Below are 22,950 nucleotides of genomic sequence, written 5' to 3'. Positions count from 1 at the left end.
AGACCTCTCTGACGTGGTTGAACCTGCCATGGAGCATGCGCCCCGCTCAGCACAGCTCTTAAGATCATTGAGCCAAACAGGTTTCTACACCACGACAAGGTCCAGCCTAAGGTAGAAGACGACATAGCCCTTCTCTCTAGGTCAAGTCATCTTTATTTAAGCAGGGTAGCCCCATCAGCCATAGGCTGGTATCAAAAAGGGTCCTGCGTGAAATTAAGACTACATGATAAAAAAAATTCAGAATTTAAAAATTACCTCAAAGTTATATACAAGGAGCTTAAAAATTGAATAAAAAGGAAATTACATACGTATGAAGTACAAGTTTTCTAGATCAATACAATAAAAGAGAACAATCAAAGTATATTCTAATATTATACTGGTAGAAAACTAATGGCGGAAATGAAAACTAAGAGAATCCTTAAAAATGGAAAGCGACGTGGCTTCTTTCACTGATGTGGGTACATCATTAGAAAGAACCGCGCCTGAAAATCTAAAATAGCCGGAAGCTGCCTACATCAGGTCTCAGGGTACAGCGGACTCTGCGTCCAAGGTGCCATGCACTCAGTAATACCAAGGTCACTGACGCAATCTCCATTGATGGACTAGAGGCTGAAGACGTCAACCCCATCATCCACTAATGTTACTAATTTCATTTTGATACTCATCTACCTACCTGCCTATTTAAAAAGCTATTTCTGCATAGTTTCACTTACAAAATTTAATAATCTTATTATTTAATGAGAACCCAGCTAGTTATTTTTTTAACCCAGCTAGTTATCGTTATTTTGCATGGGTGCCTTGCTAACCATTTAATGTTTAAAAATGCATTGTATATATTACAGACTTTATTTTAGTACACGAGATACAAATAAAATTGTGTTTAAGTGCGAAAGTGACACTATTTTCCTCCATCAAAGTAAATGAGTTTAAAGAAATCAAATTCCGCTCAGTATCTCTCTATGAACTTGATTCTGACGGGTTTTTCAGGCACTGCGAGAAGTTTCTGAGTCATTTCCAGTGGTTCGTGGTGATACTCCAAACGAAATCGTTGAATTAGCTACAAGGAAATAAACAACGGTATTAGACTTCATACAGTTTGAGGCACGACGTGACGTCAGAGGTGCGAGTTTGGCCTTGAGGTTGACCCTCAGGGCGCTTTCTCCCTACCCATCTCTCGCCCGCCTTTATTGTGAACCAAATAGTCCTGACTATGGGAGCAACTGTTCGACTCCACACGCGAAATTTCAGTTCATCGCTTTGGCAGCTATTTTGTTCACTATAGCTGGGCGAATGCCGCCCCTCTCACTAAATACCCTGGTCAGCGGAATTTACCACCAAAAAAAGTTTACGACCTATCGACTGACTGACTGACCGAGCGAGTGAATTATATTTTTTCCCAACCAACTGCTATAACTACCTCTAGCTAAACTATCACTCGTTAAAAAAGGATGAAAACATAAACAAACACAAAAGAGGTGATGCATTGCGCATGTCTAAGGTCGCAATGTTTCACGAACTGAGGTTAACGGGTCTAGTTTTCTGACGTCAGACACGGTGCATTCAAACCTAAAAGCTCTTCACTGTTTTCTTTAAATGTCACACAGGCTTTTTGGAATATCAGTGCTGTTAAAGATCTAACAAGTTGTTTATTGTGAATTTTACCTTGGCAACCAGAAGATACATTTCTAACTCTGCCATTCTGCTACCTGCAACAAAAACAAATTCTTTTGTTAGTTAGTTTTTTTCTATATTTTTGTAGTCAAGTGTAGTGTATTCTTGAAATACTTTCGTTTACGTGTATTAATTGCAAAAACAAAAGCAAATGAAATACAAAAAAGAAAATTCTCCTCAGTAACAGAAATTCAAGTCTATCCAATAAAACGATTGCAAAACGGAATACATTGATTGTGCTGTTTGTTTTGTTTTGTTTTTTTTTATACAAAAACTTTCACGACAAATCCAAGAAAAAAACAGTAAGAGGGCATTTGCTGGCAAATTTCCACTTCAGCAGGACATCTCCTGACCTAAATTGATGAATTCGAAATGTGTAGATTATTAGGATCTTGCTAGTTGGGCAACTTGGATGAATAATGTCTAGGTACACAGAAAAAAAGGAAACAGACCAAAAAAACATGAAGAAAATATAAATGAACAAATATCCTGGAACAATAAAAACGCAGATGTGGGTAGGAGTAAAAGAGGGCTCATCTTATAATTAGGAATACCTACCAACACACATACGTGGCCCATGTCCAAATGGTAGGATTGCAAAGGGATGGATCTCTTTCTTGTTTTCTCGCAACCAACGCTCAGGTTTATATTCTAAAGCATTTTTGAAGTGCTTTTCTGAGGTTCCAGTGGAATAAAAGTCAACTTGAATAAAAGTCTGTAAAATGATAAACACAGGAAAAGGACTTCACTTACACCAAAATAATATAATTATCTTCAAGACAACTAACTGTATTTTAACAATGTTCACGAGCGCACGCAGTCAGGTTTCAAAAACAACGACAAAAACAAAAATTAACTAGGAATTGATGTAACACCAAATTACACAACAAAAATTAAGCGAATTGCAATCAGTGATATCACAAACCTCTGCAGGAACTAAAAATCCACTTAAAACAACATCTTTCTCCAGTATTCTCCTGATTGCTGCAGCCACTGGTGTTATCCTGTTTTTCAAAGATAAGTCGATTTTTGAAAATTTAAACTAAAACTCCACCCAAAGTACATTTCTTGTGGAAAAATATTAATAAGCAATACTGTTTGATGTTCTGTAAAAGTTTAACTACTTTTGGTATGATCAGTTGCAACTTACAAGATTGTGCTAACATTGTACTTGAGAGATTCACTCGCCTTGCAGATTCCTTGACACAAGCTTTCAGGTAAGACAACTTTGCCAGGTTTCCAGATGTCACGTTTCCATCTTTTCCCAGAATGCTATATAATTCTTGGTGGAGATTTTCTTGGACTATAGGATTTCTCGCCAGATGGTACAAAATCCATAATGTTGTGTAAGAAGTCTATAAGGTGAAATGATACTTCTATATTTGGCAATCAGTAATGAAAAATTTACTTTCCCTGGCTGAAAATGAGTTAAAATAGTCGAATGAGCTTCAACGATGGCAAATTTGTCATTTTCAAATTGGCAGCCTTCTACACTTTTTTTCACTTTAAAAAGGAAAGCATTACAATCGGGGGACTGACTGGTTTTGGTATCCATCTGGACTATTTCAGGTCTCAATAAATCCCCATTCCTTTCTCCTCCTTAATAAATATCTTAAAAAGTAGCCCCAAATTCGTAACATTTCACAGCCCGTGCGATATTTTGACCGAGCTCTCGGCGATTTCGCCGGCCAAAAACTCGGCGAAGTTTCAAGGAAACTTGCCGAGATGTCGCCGAGATTCTCGGCGAGTTTTTGGCCGCCAAAATCTTGAAATCTCGCCGAGATTCTCATCGAGATATCAAAATCTCGGAGGCCAAAAAACTGGGACATTTCATGGCAATCTCGCCGAAATATCAAAATGTCAACACGCTGATCCAGATATCATAAATTCGCAAAATTCAGGAAAGTTAACACAATGTCAATGTTGAGAGAAATTACACTGTTCAGAGCCCTCTATTTGCCAGTGGGTTGCACGCTGACGTCAGTTTGTTTTGCATTTTTCCCCGGCAAAATTTTTCATCGATGTTGCCACTTTTTAAACCATCATTCCTATTTTTGTTTTCTCCTCAAATGTGGAAAAACCCAGTAATTCTTCCGGGGATGAAGAAGGTATTTCGTGTGAACTAGCAAATTTTGACCTCCAGTTTTTTGACGAGCCTCCAATCTCGCCGATATTTTAATAGAAACACACAAACATCGTGGCGAGATGACCGAGATCTCGGTAAACATTTTGCACGGGAGGGGCCTTCCAATAATGTAATCATAGGACACAACATTTTTCCATGGTATTACTTTAAGGTGGCTCAAAACAGTTATATTTCCGTGTGACGCCTGGGCTCTAGCGCATCACGCGATCACCCAAGGGTTCGCGAGATAGCGTGCGAGGTTATTTTTAACTTCGAAAACATCCATCCTTCAGGCAATTTCAAAGGAAAACATCCCTTTAAACCGCTGTGCTGGAACGTAAACGAAAATTGTGAAAAATCTACTCTTCAGGTTTTCTTCGTTATTTGTACTTGGCTAGTCTCACCTCCGGATATTTACGGCACTCTTCTTTTACCGCTTATGCTCAGTGGCGGATCCAGACTTTCAGCTAAGGGGAGGGCCCGGTTTAGTTTTACTTGCTCTGCCGGCTTTTCTTCCTTCAGCATTTCTTTTTTTTTCACCCAAAATAACGCGGGGGGCCAAGCCCCTCCCCTAGATCCACCACTGATGCTGCTAACGACAACAGCGACAAAGAAACACTATTCGCGGACTATTCGCGTTTAGTGTCACCCAACTAGTGGACTAATGCTAATCCTGCATCTCAATTGGCTATGCTACTAGGGGACTATTAGTAATAGTTCTCGCGTAGCGAAATTGGCGCAATCGAGCGTGATGCTTTCTTTCGTTTTATTCCCAAATAAATATTTCAACTTGCATTTGCTAACTTTATTATTGCCTTTTCTGTCCGACTAGTTGGGTGATACTAAAACAAATAGACCCGTTGCCCTTGCGGGCTACGTGTTAATTACTCGCGTGGAATTGCGAGCTTTACTGATCAGCGAACCACCTTTACGCATGCGCAGGGGGCGATCTTGCAAAGTCGAGATTTTAATTTGGGCGTAGAACGCGTGCTAATATATCTTATCCACGAAGCTAATATCTCAAAAACTGATCTGCTGACCCTACTTTTTTAATGCAAAAAATATTCAACAGCAAAGGCGGACTGCATGTGCGAAATTGTAAAAAACACTGTGGAGTGGAATTTCTCCAACTTGGAAGTTTTACAATTTATAAACACATGGTATCGAAGGAGACTGTAGATAATGCTGTCCAAGGAATGATCATTTCATTGAACCTAGGGGACAATGACCTCCTCGTTAAATTTTTTCTTGTAGAAAAATGTACTCATACTCACTGTATCAACCCCTGCTGAAATCACAGTTCCTGCAGTCATGAAGACTTCTTCAAGCGTCAACTCTTTTTTAGCCAACAGGTAGGTTAATAATGGAACAGCTATAAATTGCATGGATGAAACAAAATTATTCTGTCAGTGCTTCGTATGACTAGCTATGCTGTATGTGTCTCAAAAGAAGAAGGATCAATAACAGTGCATTGCATTCCCAGGTGATCAAAATATAATTTCTCAGCACAATACCAACACATGATTAACAAAGGCAAGTGACATTAGAATATAAAGTGATATCATCTTAATACATCAACAACTCAGAAGTAGACTGCAAGTAGTCCCTCTTTCGCTTAGTCCATTGTGTGTGACGCAGAAGAAAGCTGCGAGAAAAAAATTGCCGCGCGAACTTCTGGGGGCGAGAAGCATGCGTCTCGCCCCCAGGATTTCGCGTGGCCATTTTTTTCTCTAAATTTTCTTTTGCATCATGCAAGACAGACTAATCGAAAGAGGGACTACTCGTAGTCTACTCAGAAGTGACAGTGATGACAGTGTACTGCAGCATGAGCAATCCAATTCTGTGCTGTGCTGTTAATCCCAGGGGTTTCAGCCGGGCACCAGGCAAATTCACCGGCTGTGAGTATGATTTTACCTGCCTGGTTTGTCCATTTAGAGGAAAGTTTTTCTAACAAAGAAGTACAGTTCTAAAAGTTTTTCCTGCCTGTGAAGACCAGTTGCCCTCTTGCTGAAACATTAATGAAACCCCTGTAATCCCAACTGATCACAAGCTGGAAACATGCATATTCAAGGTTTTTTTTTATACAGGCCAAAATATGAGAGGGTGTGTCAAGACTTATAATCCTAGCTCTCTTAGTTTTGGTAATCCTGATTAAAATTAAGTGTGACTGCAGTTAGTAGTAGAACTAGAGATGATCAAGAAAGCCTAATGAACTCACTTTGATTCTCTTGCAAATCATCTCTTTTGGCCATATCTTCAAGTTCTTTAATTTTCTTATTAATAAAAATCCTCAAGACCTCATCATTACTATCCACTGCTTTGCAAAATTTGTTAAATGAGGGGGTATCCACATAAGGTAACAGGTTTTTCTCCACAAATCCGAATATTAGGATCTGCATGCACTCCACAACATCTTCCACTCCTTGAATGAGCCTCACACCTTCTTCACTGGGTGGGTCATCATACAATCCAATGCGAGCATCAAGAACCAGAGTACCCACACCTAAAATGTTGAAAATAACAGAGTAAAAATTCAAAGTATATAAAAGAAGGTAAGGGGAAGTTTGACACAGAAGGTAAGATGCCAAATCTCACCATATCTCTGCAACTGGATATAAATTCTTTGTACTACAGTGCAGTTTGAAGGATTTGTTCACAACCCTGTCAAGAAGTGATTTGCTGTAATTATTAACCCATTGACTCCTGGAACTTTTTGCCAAAAACACATTTTTTGGACATTTTGGAGATTTTCAGCCAAATTAGCTCCAATCTACTCAAAAAGGCATTTGCAACATGACAGCATGCCTTTCTTTCCACTAGCAACACGTTTTACGACATTTTTGCTTGGGCATGCGCAGAAATCAAACTCTTTCAAAGTACCTAATTTTCTTTCAAAATTAGGCTTTTCGGTTCTTTAATTTTTTTTTCGCCTTTCCTTTTTCTCCTTTTCTTATCTTTTTGCTGCAGTGATTGAGCTTCTACTAGGCTTGCTTCCAGTTCAAAAATTTCTCTGAAAGCATGATTGAGATGGCAATTTTCACCATGGAGTAGTAATAAGTGTAGTTGCAGGAAATTTTGCCGCGAGTTTTTCACTCAAATTTCTGAGCATTTCCATGCATATCTCAGGCTCTATTGAGCCAACCACTCTGATCCAGGTATCATTGGAAAGATCTTTTCCTCCTGCGGACCTTGAGTATAGATGGTGCCAATTTTGGTCAAAGGTCATGACGTCAGAAGTGGAACAAAGGCCAACACTCATCACCGCTGATTACGGCTGGCACAGGAGTCAAGTCATACTCATATCTATAGTGTAATTTTACATCAAGGTGTAAGCAAAGGGTTACTGCCCATCTGACCTGCCTGCTCTTAATTGTACTTACTTTCTGTTGACCATTTCTGTAGCTCTCTTTCCAAGTCAGGAACTTCTCCATCTTGTCCACCAGACCCTTTTAATTTGGCCAGTTGCTTTATAGCATCTTTTGCAACACTGTTGAAGTTGTCAATGTTTTCCTCTAAAGCTTTTGGCCGCATTATTTTAGGAGCCACAGCCTGTCGAATTTTCTTCCACTCTTCACCATTTCTGTGAGGTAAAAGCATTTAAGCAGGTGATGGAATATATTCCTACCGGTGAGTAAAAAAGTTTCATTTTTGCGCTTAATACAGCTTGGCATTTGACTTCAAAGAAAAAAGAAAAAGAAAACTTGATGATAACATCACAGTTTTGACTATTTTGTCATTAATTTAACAATCAAGCCATGAATACAATATAGGTGAATATAAGTGTATGACAATACACTTTCAATCACAGGTCTCCCAAGCTCCTTGGGGCCATGAAGGTTTAAATATATTACTCTCAGTTGCCTAACATGGTGTAATTAAGTATTAACATGAGTATGTATGGGAATGTAACAATTTTTTTTATAATCGTTTGAAATATGGGAAATAAATTCAATAAGAACGACTTACCTAGACTCTTTTGTGTACAAATTGTGTTTCTGTGAAGTTTTGAGGTTGTTTTAAAGTGATTCCATCGAATTTTAGTTTCAATGTTGTCCTTTCTATATAATTACAACTATAGAGAGGAAAACAGTATCAACTAAAACTGGAATCCTTGTGGCACACAATTCAATGTTCACAGCTCTAAAGACACTTGGGAGACCTGTGGTGCAATTTGATTGGAAAAAGGTGACACAGATTTGACTATACTGTCATGGACTTGGCAAAATAAACATTGAAGTAATCAGCAGGGATTCCTGGTCTGTTGGTTTGAACTTGGAGTTGTCACAGATTCAACCCTACCAGATATTTGACTTCCCAAATCTTACAATCTATGTTTTTTCCTCATGTGTATATCATAGGTCCACCACAGAGGCTACCATCATGTGTTTTTAATTTAACAAATTGACATCAGTTTCTTATGCATCTGTCCTCTTATTGATGATAAATTGGGTCATAACATTGTCAAAGTAGCTGTGGAACCCCGAGCTGCAGGTGAGTGGTTCCATAGTATTCCTGTGAGTGCAGCCTGAAAGATACCTTGACTGCTAAATGTCACATCACCTGAGTTAATTAGTTATGCCATGAGGCATTGTTGTTGTTGTTATGATGTCTGCCATATTGGATGCACCGCATGAGTTTGTTGACAAGTTGAGAATTGTTAAGCGCTTAAGCATATTCTAGGACATCCTGCACATTTGCAAACATGTTGCATGGTTGTCAGAAGTGGGATGTACGTTTACAAGTCACCTTGAAAGAGAGCCAATCTAGAAGCTGTTGACTTTCAATTTATCTCCATCGAAAGCCGGGGGGGGGGGGGGGGGGGGCACAGTCTCACAAAGCATCAAACAACTATTCTTGAAGGCTTCCTCCTGCCATACTCTGCAGGCTGCAGCCCCCCCAACCCCCCACACCCTGCCTGTAGGCCTATGCTTGCTTTGTATGTAGGCTTACCAGAGCTTACACCACAGTCATTTGAAACCACCATGACCTTTGTTCAAGCAGATTTATTCATTGGACACAATCAAACACAATCCCATTGATTGAATTTGATTGTGTTCGGTTGCTGAACTCAATTGTATAATATTCAATGATTGAGTTTAATTGGGTTCGATTTCTTCGGAAATTGAAACCGAGCTTACACTAACTTTGGTGTTCGATTTAGGTCGATTTAGTTCGATCGAACTCAATCCACGGATTGAGTTCGATTGAGTATGATTTCCGAACGTTCGATTGATTATGTCGAAAGGCAATAAAGTTCAAACATCATTAGTACTCACAATATGACCATTTCGCAGGGTTGCGAATTTCTTTTTCGATGTTCAATTAAGAAATCTAGAGGTGGCCTGTTCGGGTATTTTCCCTCAGCTCGATACACAGTCTCGAAGTCAGCTGGCTCCATGACATGGACCACAGGAACCTTGTCTGTGGCGTTCTGCTTAAATATTGGACCATAGACCTTAAACAGTTTCTCAGGTATCTTGTAGAATTTTTTAAAACCATTACTTTGACGATAAAATTCAACTGCTGTTGCATATCTACCATGGGGTCCTGGTATTTGATCGAAGGGCAGCGGCTCGTCATGATCGACCTCTGATCTTGACTGGACCTCTTCTGCTCGCTGAAATCGCACCTGCACGAAGGAAGAAATGGGACAGAAGAGAGGAAGACGCGTAAACGGTAGCCGTTTGCCAGGAAATTTGGCAGCGAACATTCTGTTAGACTACGAGTAGTCCCTCTTTCGGTTAGTCCGTCGTGCGTGACGCGAAACGAAACGTACTCATAGTCTAGCTAAACTTTGACCACAGGTACCCCAAGCTCAAAATTCGACTCTGCCTACGTGGTGTATGGGACAGCTTGTGTATATAGAGTATTGTATGTGAAAAGTCACCGATCGTGAAAAAATTATGTAAATAACTATCTCATTTGAAATTAAGCTTTCCTACCTCAAATGTGTGGCGTACTTGTCTCTTGTGCCGAGTTTGAAGCCATTCTGACGCCGTTTAGGGAAGTTATTCGAAACCGTTTTCTCTCCTTCTAAGAGAAGGGAAAGCTCTCCTTTCTCTTAGAAGGAGAGACAACTTCCCTAAATGGCGTCATATAATAAAGCCATATAATAAAGCCGACCATATAATATAATAAAGCCGGCCAAGCTTGTTCGGTCAAGATGGCTTGATGTTGGCCTCGTTCTTTTTTTGCGAGTTTATGGACCTCGACTCCGTCTCGGTCCATAAACACGCAAAAAAAACAGAACTTGGCCAATATCCAGCCATCTTGACCTCTCACTTGGTCAATAACCCATATGTAATGGCTCCTTTGCAAATCCCGCTGGAGGTGTTGGAGATGCACGATCGGGAGGGCGACATTTTGATCTTGACCCAGAAAACTTAGAAAAGCCTGTCAAAGTTCAAACATGGTTACCATTTAGGGTCCTTCTCGTTCATGAGCTCATGAGAATAGGTAAGAATTAGAAAGTCACTCCTTTTGATGAACATCTACAACAACAACAAGAAGTTAACTACGTCAGTATTTTCAAACCCATAAAACATTGAACACTAAAAAATGTCTGGAATGTTTATTGTGTTATTTACCCTTACGATTATTAAGAGACGCTGTCGAGTCAGTGTACGTGATATTTAGGCTAATTTAGGCTAACCGCAGTGCAATTTCGTCATTTTGTTTTCGTTTAGCATTACCTAATACTCCCCTGGTTTGTTTTGCAAAGTTTCAAATTACTGCAAGCTTAATTTTGCATATGTTGCGATACGTGGAGTTACAGTCGAACCTCCGGTTGCGACCACCACTCCTCAGCAACCACACCACCATATCTGGAACCTCTTGTAAGCGACCGCGACCATTTTTGAGCTAAAAGTTAAAAATTTTCTTTTGTTTTTAACCTCCCGTAAGCGACCACTGACAGATAATTGAGCGGAAATTGGATAATTAAGGTGTTGTAACATTACGTCCGGTTCCTTCTAACGTTTAGACAACATGAAAGAATTAATTTGTAACTATGGTGAGACTTGTTCCGTTCGCCTTATTGGGTAGTTTATCACAAGCGAACCGTGATAATTATCTTTGTGGCTACTAAAAGTCATTACACGGGTTTAGATGGGCATTGGCGCATGGGGTCAGTCTCTGTAGTTATCATATGCTAATGAGTCAAATGGTCTTTATAGCTCCGGTGTTTAGATAATTGCTGATTTCCCATGAAATGATCCCTTCCACCGTCAAAGACAACCCGTGGCATCCAACTCTAGACCAGTCGAGAAGGGTGGTATATTAAGTCATAACTGCTGTCTCCTGTCTGCTCTCACTGGATGGCGAGACTGGAGTGACCCCGCCTAGGAGATGGTGTATCGAGATCTTGAGCTGCATCAACAGAGTCCCGCTCTCGGCCGCACCGCCGACATCCGAGGGAATTTAGCGTACTACGTGTGGGCCCGGTTTAGCTGTACGAGTTGTCAGGAGGAGGTCAATATGGACAACCAACCGCCACAAGGACTCTACTCCAAATTTTGTCTGGATTTACTTCCACAGCCGTTTTCATGTCTGGATATGGCCGCAGGGCAGCGGAGGTTTGGAATCAGGGTTTGCTTCCCTTAGACGAACTGCCTTTCCAGTGTCAATAGCTCCATCTACGCGAAGCAGCTAGTCTTAAGGTGTCAGCGACTTGCCTTTCGCCCATTCTCCTTGTCCCTTGAAACAGTCCCGCCGGCTTTAGTAGGTGAGCTACACATGAAGGTTGGCTGTCACAAGTTTTTTTGAGACACATGTCATTGGGAGATTTCCTCTTATTTATGTCATTTTTAGGTGATTTTTATTTAGGAGGGCTCCACTGAAAACCGCCTTTGGCGAGTTGGATTCCCTCACTAAATATTATTATTATTATTATTATTATTATTATTATATTATTATTATTATTATTATTATTATTACTATTATCATGACATATATATGTCATATATGTCATGATATCATGACATATATGATATGATCATATCATGACATATATGATATGACGATAATGATAATAAATTATTATTATTATTATTATAATTACCGAAAACTTAAGGAACAGAATTTCTGAATTTTTTACCAGATACATGTAAGATTCAAGTTTGTATGGAAAAGTGCTCAATAAAGTTTATTATTTGCATTATTATTATTTTTGTTATTATTATTATTATTGTTATTGTTATTGTTGTTATTGTTGTTATTGTTGTTGTTGTTGTTGTTGTTGTTGTTGTTGTTGTTATTATTATTATTATTATTATTACTATTATTATTACAGCGTGAGCTCATTACGACTTCTAGCCCCGGCTATGACATCCTTCAAGAACCGTGGAGGTTCAACAGCTACATCGGGTAGATCTTCTTCCATCACAGCGCGAGATTCAAATCTTGCTTTGAACCCTGAAAATCTTGCTGATCTATATTGATTTAGGTGCTGTGGAATTTTTTGCTCCAGAGAGCAAGTCTGCATTTTTAGTGGACACCTTTTTACTCAGGCCAAATGCTCTAAACTGCGAGCAAAATGTCGCTCGCGATAACGAGTGCGGAAGGTCGATGTTCTCCCAACGTCGCCAAATGCGTCTAAACTGCGATGAAAGAATTGAGATAACCCGTTTTGCGGGAATGGAGTGCCCCAGGCTTAGTGTCCCCAGCGGCAGCCCAATGGGGGCGAACTTAAGAGTTGGCGCGAAGGTTTTTCAAATATCACGGACCGTAAAAACATCTTTTGAGATGGCGCACTTCTGCCGGTGTAACGCCTTTTTTTGGAGGGGGGGGAGGGGGGAGGGGGGGGGAGAAGAACAACCTTAATTCGTGGATTAATAATTCTTAATTCTACCCGGCAATGTGGCTGTCATTTGCCATTGTCACAATTGATTTCTCCAGCAATTTCTCTCATTTTTGTTCTACTTTAATACGTATTCATCAACTCTTTTGCATCAAGAAGAGATAGCAATTTGAGTGTCAGAGCATAAAGTACAAGTGCTAGAAATACAAAATAAAATTTAATTCCGTTTGCATCATAGATCAATCCATATACTTTGCATAAGAATCTTGCCACTTTGTGGTCGAATAAATAAAACAAAAAAGTAAACAAACAAAAATAAATGAATACATTACAAAAACAGATTTTAGTTATAAAGTGAATAAAACTACAAGAAACCTGAAGGATCTCGATTGCATTTAAATATGGACAAACACTGCATCCTCCCTCCCGCTGACTTCCAGCAGCACTCCCCCTCTAGTTTTCTTAGTCCATCACGCGAGATGCAAAAGAATGCGTGACAGAAAAAATTGGGACTTGCGAGGGCGTCACATCACAACTTAGTCTACGGGTAGCCCCTTTTTCGCTTTGTCTGTCGAGCAACACCGTAAATAAACCGCGAGGAAAAAGTGGCCGCATTAATTTTGTTTTCTCGCGGTTTTCTTTCGCGTCACGCACGATGGACTATGTGAAAGAGGGACTACTCGTCGTCTACATCACACTAGCCTCCTGCGTAGATGCTCTTTGGGCTCGTCACGCAATCCTCCTCCCACACGAGGCGGTGGGTTGCGTGACGAGCTCAAAGAGCGTCTGCGTAGGAGGCTAACATCACACTGGTCAGTCTAAGAAAAGGGAGCCTGCTCGAAATCTAATGTTATGTTCACACTAGACCTAAAAGAGTTTAGTCTGGTCACAAATGAAACATGTTTCACTGGAAATACTGTTCACATTGATCAAGTAGTGCATTGTGCAAATCATGATCGAAACATGTTTATTCTGATTACGATTGGACTACCTCACGAGGTAATTTCGATTGTTAAAATAGCGGCCGAAAGCAGAAAGGAGGCAAGTTGAAAGATAATAAATTGGGGCTAAGACGAAACAAAATGAGAGAACATCATCATATTATTTTAGTTATTTGAGGAAGCAACATTTTTGTCTGGTAACATCCTCAATGCCACTTCCAAACAAGGTGACAATTTGTCTGTGCACCCTGAAAAAAAAACGAAAAAAGTAATTACTGGAAATTAAGAAAAGAAATAAACAATCATTTAATAAGACAGCTTTTCACTTAAAAAGATTGTACACATAGGAAGTGAGTTGGCGAAAAAACGTAAATTTTGTGAAATCCGCAAGCCAGCTCTAGATGGTGGAATTAGTACCACAAAGAAGTAAAAAAATTGTAAATAAAATTTTGCAATGACGAAAAATTGTCAAGATAGCGAAAAATTGTAGTTTTGTAAAATTTGCACCTGAAACGAAAAATCGTGTAAAATTCAAAATTTTTACAATTTTATTTCTCCGTTTTCTCCATTGTTTTAGTTTCGATTGAGAAGATGTATCAAACACTCAAGACAGTGTTTGTTCACATTTCCAAATACCTTGAAGTTCACCAAAAATACTCCCTTTACTGCATGCGTCATATTTTCACCTCTCTTCTCAAACTCATTAATAATTCATCAAGTTAAAACAAAGAAAATCACAACCCTGAAGGAGGTTTGGATACCAGGTCTTAATTAGCATAGATTTTGACGATTTTATTTCTCCGTTTACTTCTTAGTTTTACTTTCGATTGAGAAGATATATCAAACACTCAATACAGTGTTTCATCTGCTATCCAAACACCTCAAATTTCGTCAAAAATACTCCCCCTGCATGTCATATTTTCAACTCTCTTCTCGGTGTTTGGATATCCTGATGAAACACTGTCTCTCGTGTTTGATATATTACTTCTTGATGCTTGGAAATGTGGTCAAAACCAGTCTTCCTGTTTGATACTGTGTATTATGTCAATGTGAGACATTGCATACCTGAGTGATAAAGATGCCTGTCTGAGAACTTCACCGTCAACATTCCATACACCTACTGGCCTGTCCTTAGAGTTTGGTCGTGCCTGGTAACTACTGAGTAAGGGACTATCAGTACCATGCACAGGACGCCCACTCTTGCAATAGGCACTTACATGGCATTCTTTGATGCGGTGTGTTTCAACAAAATCAAGTGCAAACTGCAGAGAAGAAAAGTGAATAACATGATCAAAGATCTGCAAAATTGAGTACTTCACATGGAAACTTGGTAACGGTCAAAGTTATTCACAGGGACTGAGCTGAATATGACAAAACAACTCTGATCCATAAATGGCGTGATTATGAACTATTAATGTTTGTAAGCAGAGGCACCTCTAAGAAAGCAAAATTCCTTAAAACAGACAGCAACAAAAACAACTTGGGGAGCAGTGATAGCGCAGTGGTGAGAATGCTAGCCTTCCAACAATCAGTCTGGTTTTGAATCCTGGACCTGGTGTCAAAACAGGGGTTGTTTGATGTTGGTTCCCATCCTTGTTTGAAGGGTATTTGTCTGAATTCTCTGGTTTTCCTCCCTCCAAAGAAACCAACACTTCTAAATTCCAATTCGATCTGGAAAACTGTGGATAAAGAGGTTCTCTATGGGATGTGCCACTGCAAATTCTTGTTTCTCTTTATATATTTTTTATTTGGGTTCTAGGAACATAGGGATTTCAGACATGACTAAAAACTAACCTGGTCTTTAGAATTAAAGTTCCGTTGTATATGTGAGTGCATTTGAAGTCTTGAGCATTCTTTAACGATGACAAGGTCGGTGAAACCATCTCCCAAATGACAGCTGGGTGAAGGACCATCTGGTGATATTTCACATATGTTGGGAAGAGTGTAAAAATTCACTCCGACAACACGAGAGTGAAATGATTTCCATTCTGTTGATAAAATTATTTATATCAAAAATATTTCATGGCGCATCATAAGGGGTGGACAGGGTCACTTGTCAACATTCAAACCGATAACAATGTACGATAACAATGTGCATCAATAGAAACTTTCATTTCACAGCTTGTAAGAATGGAAATTAGAAAAAAAACTAATAAATTAATTTTAATACCTGTACCTTGGTTTTGTTCATTATCGCTACCATCATCTTCTTTATTACACACCTCACACCTAAATTGAAAAATGCCAGTTGAGTAAGAGTTGGTTGTGGTTACACTGTGTCATTGCTGAAAACAGCCATGCCTCTCTCATAGGTTTAAGGTTTAACCCTAACCCTTTACCTCCCCTCCCCATCCCATTGAAGAAACTCCAGTTGAGCATCAAACTATCCTCAAACTTTTAAAGTCCCCTTCCCAGGAGAATTTCAATGATCCTTGGTTAGCTGTGGATATTCTCTGGAAGTGAACATTAAACATGAATGTACTAACCCTATTCTACACCTAGTGTTATCTCTTGGATGGTGTTCATGAAAAGGACTTGGTAGATAACTCACTTCCACATCATATGACCTACATGAATAAAAAGCACAAAAACTATTGTTTAAAACCTACGTAACATACCGGTCCAAAATACAGCACTGTATTTTAAGAGGCAGAGTAATGTCACTTGTCTAAAAACAGATCAACCATCCTGACAGAAAAATCTGCTAGCCCTGGGCTATTGCACAGGGATGAGGACTTTACTCTTACACCATGCTTTAACTAAGTAGTCTGCTGACAAAAAAGGGCTGCCCTTCAACAACAGTACTAATATATTTACAATAATTATTATCGTAATAGGTTAGGGGGCACATTTCCCTAGGTTGAACACACAGCATACCTCAATTTCCACAGCCTTCGGGCAGCACCCCATTTGTACCTCTTGGGACCCATCCAGCGATGTTGCTCACTTGTCTTCAGGACATCGCCCAAGAATCCATAGGCCAATGAAAAAGTGAATCTGATGTGTTTGTTGTCACTCCACAGAGAACAAATGTCAAGTGATATGGTATTACCTGTTGCAAATAATTATGTATTGTTGATCAGAACTTTTCTAAATGTTTCACAGTTTGGAAAACATTGCTACTGTAGTATAACAGTGCCTTTAGAGAGACTCCAGTGTTAGTGCAACTCCTGAGAATGCAATTATTACATTCTTGAGGAGTTGCGCTAACACTGGAAACCTGTTGAATAAAAATGGCCAGGGATCTACCAAACATATCTACAGAGAAAACCACAAAGTATTAAGTGACATATACTAATTTGAAAAATTAATGGATTTACACCTTCAATCAGCACATCCACATATATTCCACCCCAAGGACAAAAATTATAAAAACAAAAGTGAAAGTCATTCCTCTACAGTGTATGTATTAAACAAGCCATATTCTGTGATTAGGGCAACACTTTGTGACTACAATTATAAATACATCTCCAGGAAGTATACAAATTTAAAATAATAAAATATGTACCGAAAATGATGTGTATAGCCGATGTTACAGGATCGTTTACACCTTGAGCTGAATAAACAATCACCTCTGTAGAACCTACATGTACAAATAAGAACAATAGAACATGTACATGTAGTTTAACACTGACTACATATGATAAACAGTAATGTGCTCTTGCCATTATCTGACTGCCAAATTCACAGCACCAGATACTAACAAACTTCCTCAGACTCAAAAATACTGACTCAATGTTTTAAGGGAAAAAGATCTGACGTAAACACAAAAAGAATATTATTGTACAACAGTACATTTTAATAACCATCCAATTGATCTACTCACGTGAAACTACTTTTTTTAAAAAACTTGTAAAAGTCATAATACTGGACCTTACTCCAGCTGTAGGTGGATGCAGTTTGTAGTTACATATGATATAGGGTTCTCAATATCATAACATTTCATTAACAATTGCATTTTCAATACACAGGTAAAACAAGGATGCAGATGGCCAAACAGGTCTTTTTCATTTTGTTTTATGGCACAGCCATTTACATTTATATTATAATAAAAGTAAAACTTGCAATACTAACTAGTGACACCCTTCACAGGCTGTGTTACAAGTTGCACATTCAACTAATAACATTTTAAAATATTAAATTATAATATTTAGCAATGAAGCCCCATCAGCCTTAGCTGGTTTTCATGCAAGGCCTCTATCCTGGTCAAACTGGAATTTGGAGATGTTGGTTTTCACAGAGGGAGGAAAACCGGAGAACCAGGAGGAAAACTTTTGGAGCAAGGTGAGAACCAACAACAAGCTCAACCCACATATGGCACTGGGCCAGAATCAAACCAGGGCCACATTGGTGGGAAGCGAGCGCTCTCACCACTACGCCATCACTGCTCCTATTCAGTGTTTGGATGAAACCAAACAAAAACGAGATGCAGTGTATTATAAGACTCTGCTACTTAAATCAACTGAAGATAGCAAATGACGCACCAGCAGGAATGATACCAACTCGTATGTTAAGTGGAAGGGCATTGAATTTCTCAGGTAATGTGCCATCAACCAAATCAATTCCAACATTCCCATGCAACTTCTCTAATAATCCATTCACAACTTCATGCACAATGCCGTCACCACCAACACACACTACCCTGGAGAATAAAAATAACATCAATAAACAACCAATTAATATCAATAAATCAAATAATAATACCGGTAGTTGTTCACATATTGTGGCAAATTTTTGTTGACATATAAAATTACGCATTCCCATTTACTTTATTACTTGACCAGTGATTCAAAAGCTTTAAAGTGGTACTGTGACTTCCTGATGCTAGAAAAGTGCACTTAGACTGTTTCTGTCACACATGCCATTTTACTTTCAGTTTGTCAAATAGAAGTTTTCATTTTAGTAATGATAGATTTTTCAATTGTAGCACTTCCTTGTCTTAAGAATGATTTACATTTTATTACAGGTAGAAAGATTTGATGTTAAATTTATTATCATAAAATTGAAAAGAATTTATTTTCACATGTTATAGTTATTTATGATATTACTGTCAAAGGAGGTAATAACAGTATAATGTCAATTTAATAGGGTATACTTATTTAAGTCTGTTTCTTACCCATCGTAAGTTGAAAGCTCTGCCGTTCGGAAGTACTCCCAAGCATGCCCTGCCCATTGTGTCACTAAAGAAGTTTGTAATATGCTCTGTGTTTACTGTGATTTGGAATATTCTTTAGACATAACACACACATTTAAAACTTCATCATTTAATTATTAAACACAACTTGATAATTGAAAAGTCAAGTAACAGTTGGCAAGAATAGAAAGCAATAAAATTTAGTAATTTGATTTGAAACCATGATAAATAAATAAATAATTAATTCAGTCAATCAATCAATCAATCACTTTTATTTAAGTGTCAAAGTCTTGAGGACACTGAAATGAGTAACCAAATATGGTAAATTAAACAGAAACTTCTTAAAAATCCCAACTGGCAGTAGACCGACCAGTTGGCTATTTACAAAGCATGGAGGAGTTGAATCTGGGACCATCAAAGACAAATCCATCCAGTGGCAGGGAAGAGGATTTGAACCTGGGACTTCTGCATTGCAAATCCAGTGCCCTAACCACTAGGCCATGTTGCCTCCATGTCTATTCAATTTGGCCAAAAATGTCTGCCCAACTAAAATCAAGGTACACTAGGACTAAGGGTCAGTTACAATGCTTATGCTTAATTTATTTTATTCCAGTATTTTTCAGGCTTAACAATCAGTGACCTGTGATGAAAGCTATTGTAGCTTTCCTATTGCAGCTTCAAACAGAACTTTACACTTTTTGAAGTTTCAATTTTGGCAACCCAATCACCTACATGGAACTGAACCTAGCATTTTGACTTTGCTATTAATGCATCTTGAATGAGAGTGAGAGTGAGAGGCCTGCTGAGTATAATGACCCTGTACCTCAAACTCTTCATGTGGTAACAGTTACACTGTTGTGATGGCTTTATGTAAGGTTATTTTTAGTTAGTAAACATTTTAAAGTTAAAATTACAATATTTTATTTACAAATTACAGTAACTATATGTACTGTATTAGTATTCACAATTCAAAATGGTATGATTACTTTGCTTTGAAAATTATAATTTATCATTTTAAATTAATGAAAACATTTAATATATAGTTTACTGTATTTAAGTTATAATAAGTTCAATATTATTAAATACAACAGATAGAATTAATTTTTGAATACCAAATACTATGATTGTGGGAGGCACAGTGGCCTCATGGTTAGAGTGCTCATCTCTGGATCGAGTGGTCCAAGTTCAAGCCCTGGCCAGGAACATTTTGTTGTGTTCTTGGACAAGACACTTTACTCTCACAGTGCCTCTCTCCACCCAGGTGTACATTAAATGGGCACCAGCAAACTTACTGCTGAGGGTAACCCAGCAATGGACTAACATCCCATCCAGGGGGAGTAAAAAATTAACACTCTTAGTCAGTTCATGCTACAGAAACTGGGATAAGCTAAGGCCTGATGGGTAACTTGGCTCGTATGCAGACTTTACCTTTGTATAAGATTATATAGTAATTTCACTAATGTCAGAAATTTTACAGAATTTGCATCTTTCATTTTCACGAAATTAATCTCTCAGAAAAATAAGTAACAATAAGGTTGTAGATGCTAAGCCAGGCTTCTTATTGAGATTCGGTGAAACAGACACATTATTACATGTACATGTATGTATTTCAGTTTCTATAACCTGAAATGTCTAAGTCTTGCTAGATGTGATGATAGTCCATCAGAGCTCACCTTAAAACCTCCCAAAGTTAGCTGTTCCTCTTCCCCCACCAAAATAAGTCTCCTGGACATTATTTAAGATTTTATTGCAGGACAAAGTGTTGTCCTGAGTTTTCTGACCATTAATTCTTTTAAATAATAACTTCAAGCATCAGATTTACATTTTATGTCAGTAAGACATGTTTTGGTGCATTCATACCATGGCTATAGTTCACTTAAAATTATGAGCTTTCTTATCTACTCACTCATGATATCTGCTCTGATACCAGCCTTCTCAAACAGTGGTGCAACATGTTTCAAGTACACTAGCCGAGCCTGGCCCTTCTTGCTTCTTGGGTTGATTACAATTTTTAATTTACGAGGCCTGCCTTGAATGCCTAAAACAAATAAAATAAATTCAGAATGAATTAGAAACTGCAAGTGAGAGTACTGATCTACCTGTGATAAAACATCAAAACATTTCAGTATTAAAGTAGGCAACAATCAAATTCATACTAAACTATGCACATTATGGAAATAGTCTGATTTCAAAAAGGCTGTGAGACTTTGTTATTCAACCTAATTATTTACAAGTGACATTAAATTTTGATGTTAAATACACTAGTGCAAACAAGAGATCAGCTCACTTGTCCTGCAACAAGTAAGGAACATTGCTTGCTTACACATAATGCCCTTAATTGTTTAAAATATACAAATTGAAAGGAAAAATACACGCCTGGACTAGAATTTTTCTTAAAATAATTTCAACTCCTTCACTTTCATACATGTACATTCAGAGCTGTACCTACTGCTAAAGATAAAGGCAAGAATGAACATTCCGGTAAATGACATCCTTTTAAGACAGTTTCTTTACTAACCCTGTATAATGTCATTAATTTTTGAGATCCACACCTCACAGAGATTTTCATCATCACTCTCGAATGTTATCCTTGCTTCACTCAGCTTCCTGTTTTCAGCTTTGCTGAATGTAAATAGAGTGAAACCAACAAGCCGCCCTTCTTTGGATGGGTCTCTTGGCAAGCGTCGTTTTGCTATCCATGCACCAATGATGTCAGGCAGTTTCAGTGATCTTGTTGATATGTTGTAAACTTGGCTGTTTGAACCTGAGTTCAAAACGTGTTACAAACATGGTTCAACTCAAAAAATAATCATTTAATTTTGTCAGGAAAAATTGATCCCTCCTTGAAGTACATGTAACCTCCCATCCAAATTAAAAATAGTTGTCCCTTTTGAATGAGTAATAGTTTTTGGTCAAAATCTAGTTTAGAGGTTGACAATAATATTCTGCATTAAACATAAATAATAATATACCGATAACATAATAATGTAAATTCATGACATGTGTTGTATGTTTTTTCCTTTGAAGTATATATGAAATAATTCATATTTGAACTGCGGTAGTAGATGAAAGTGAAGTATGATCATCGCAGTAAATTTTCCAATTTAAGCAACTGGAAAGAAGAAGCCTGAAAAAAATCAATGCTTCAACGGGATTCGAATCCGTGACCTCCGCGATACCGGTGCGATGCTCTACCAACTGAGCTATGAAGGCACACATTGGGAGCGAGGTCAATTAATTGAGTTCATATCTTCCCGTGAGTGAAATGATGTGAAGTATATATGAAATAATTCATATTTGAACTGCTTCACTTTCATCTACTACCGCAGTTCAAATATGAATTATTTCATATATACTTCACATCATTTCACTCACGGGAAGATATGAACTCAATTAATTGACCTCGCTCCCAATGTGTGCCTTCATAGCTCAGTTGGTAGAGCATTGCACCGGTATCGCGGAGGTCACGGATTCGAATCCCGTTGAAGCATTGATTTTTTTCAGGCTTCTTCTTTCCAGTTGCTTAAATTGGAAAATTTACTGCGATGATCATACTTCACTTTCATGTTTTTTCCTTTATTAAGTGCCTTTTCCCATAAATATTAAACCCACTGGAACAGCTGTTTTCTGTATTTTAAGCTTATCTTGTTTTCATAGTGCATGCAGTCAATAAAGAAGTCTCCCTGACAGGAGCACTTCTGATCTGTTCAAACCATTGTTTCACCGTTGCAACTACAGAAAACAAGATGGAAATTATAAGATTACACCTTAAGGGATCGTACCGCTAACTTAAAAGTTTACAGTTCCCTTATTACTTAACTTCAATTTTTGCGTTGTCTTACTTACTAAACAACGATTTGAACCAATTCGGCGACCTTTTCACAAATAAGCCAAGGTGTTAAGCATGCTTAGTGTATACCTGTATTTAACTCGCCTTGTAGTGTCCAAACGATTTCACTCCTGTCGAGAAAGACATCGTATGTTTTCCCTTGAACCTTAAAAACCCCTTTCAATTCTTCACCTCGTTTATCCACGCCTCTTTCACTCATTTCATCACTGTTGAGGTTCGAGACATTCCTAGTTGTATAGCAAGAATGACAGAAGGAGTTTTCTCGGTTCTAGAAACGTGGTCGATTCACCTATCAAGTTACGCTGAAGTCGCGATTTACATCAAAGTTTGATTTGAATCGTCAGGATGTAAACATGGCGGTCTGATGTGACTTTGGTGCATTATGGGATATATTTCATTATAGGGGTGGGGAGGCTGAGATTTAAAAAAAAA

The 22,950-nt window shown here is 38.3% G+C and overlaps 2 protein-coding genes across 4 annotated transcripts; both read right to left on the bottom strand.

Moving 5' to 3' along the window:
* Nucleotides 1–342: 342 nt before the first annotated feature.
* On the bottom strand, nucleotides 343–9,803 carry LOC145502554 (cytochrome P450 27C1-like). Its single transcript, XM_081481882.1, has 9 exons — nucleotides 9,073–9,803; nucleotides 7,177–7,376; nucleotides 6,015–6,299; nucleotides 5,071–5,168; nucleotides 2,860–3,026; nucleotides 2,597–2,675; nucleotides 2,230–2,386; nucleotides 1,663–1,706; nucleotides 343–1,057 (listed from the first exon to the last, which is right to left on the bottom strand). The coding sequence occupies exons 1-9, from the start codon at nucleotides 9,504–9,506 to the stop codon at nucleotides 947–949; spliced, it is 1,575 nt and encodes a 524-aa protein (XP_081338008.1). The 5' UTR covers nucleotides 9,507–9,803; the 3' UTR covers nucleotides 343–946.
* A 2,794-nt stretch (nucleotides 9,804–12,597) lies between these two features.
* LOC145460375 (ceramide kinase-like) lies at nucleotides 12,598–22,876 on the bottom strand. 3 transcript variants are annotated; one of them, XM_081445157.1, is made up of 12 exons: nucleotides 22,603–22,876; nucleotides 21,187–21,432; nucleotides 20,575–20,706; nucleotides 18,651–18,714; nucleotides 18,019–18,176; nucleotides 17,043–17,117; nucleotides 16,412–16,586; nucleotides 16,021–16,101; nucleotides 15,705–15,763; nucleotides 15,329–15,522; nucleotides 14,600–14,796; nucleotides 12,598–13,782 (listed from the first exon to the last, which is right to left on the bottom strand). In XM_081445157.1, exons 1-12 carry the CDS (start codon nucleotides 22,715–22,717, stop codon nucleotides 13,704–13,706), a joined length of 1,575 nt encoding a protein of 524 aa, XP_081301283.1. In that variant the 5' UTR covers nucleotides 22,718–22,876; the 3' UTR covers nucleotides 12,598–13,703. The 3 variants fall into 3 exon arrangements, with proteins under 3 accessions (XP_081301283.1, XP_081301281.1, XP_081301282.1); XM_081445155.1 differs by having other exon boundaries at nucleotides 22,588–22,875; XM_081445156.1 differs by having other exon boundaries at nucleotides 15,711–15,763; nucleotides 22,588–22,874.
* Between the last annotated feature and the right edge of the window lie 74 nt (nucleotides 22,877–22,950).

The sequence above is a fragment of the Orbicella franksi genome, chromosome 11, assembly GCF_964199315.1.
Source record: "Orbicella franksi chromosome 11, jaOrbFran1.1, whole genome shotgun sequence".
Classification (NCBI taxonomy): Eukaryota; Metazoa; Cnidaria; class Anthozoa; order Scleractinia; family Merulinidae; genus Orbicella; species Orbicella franksi.
This window is presented reverse-complemented; position numbering and strand designations above follow the sequence as displayed.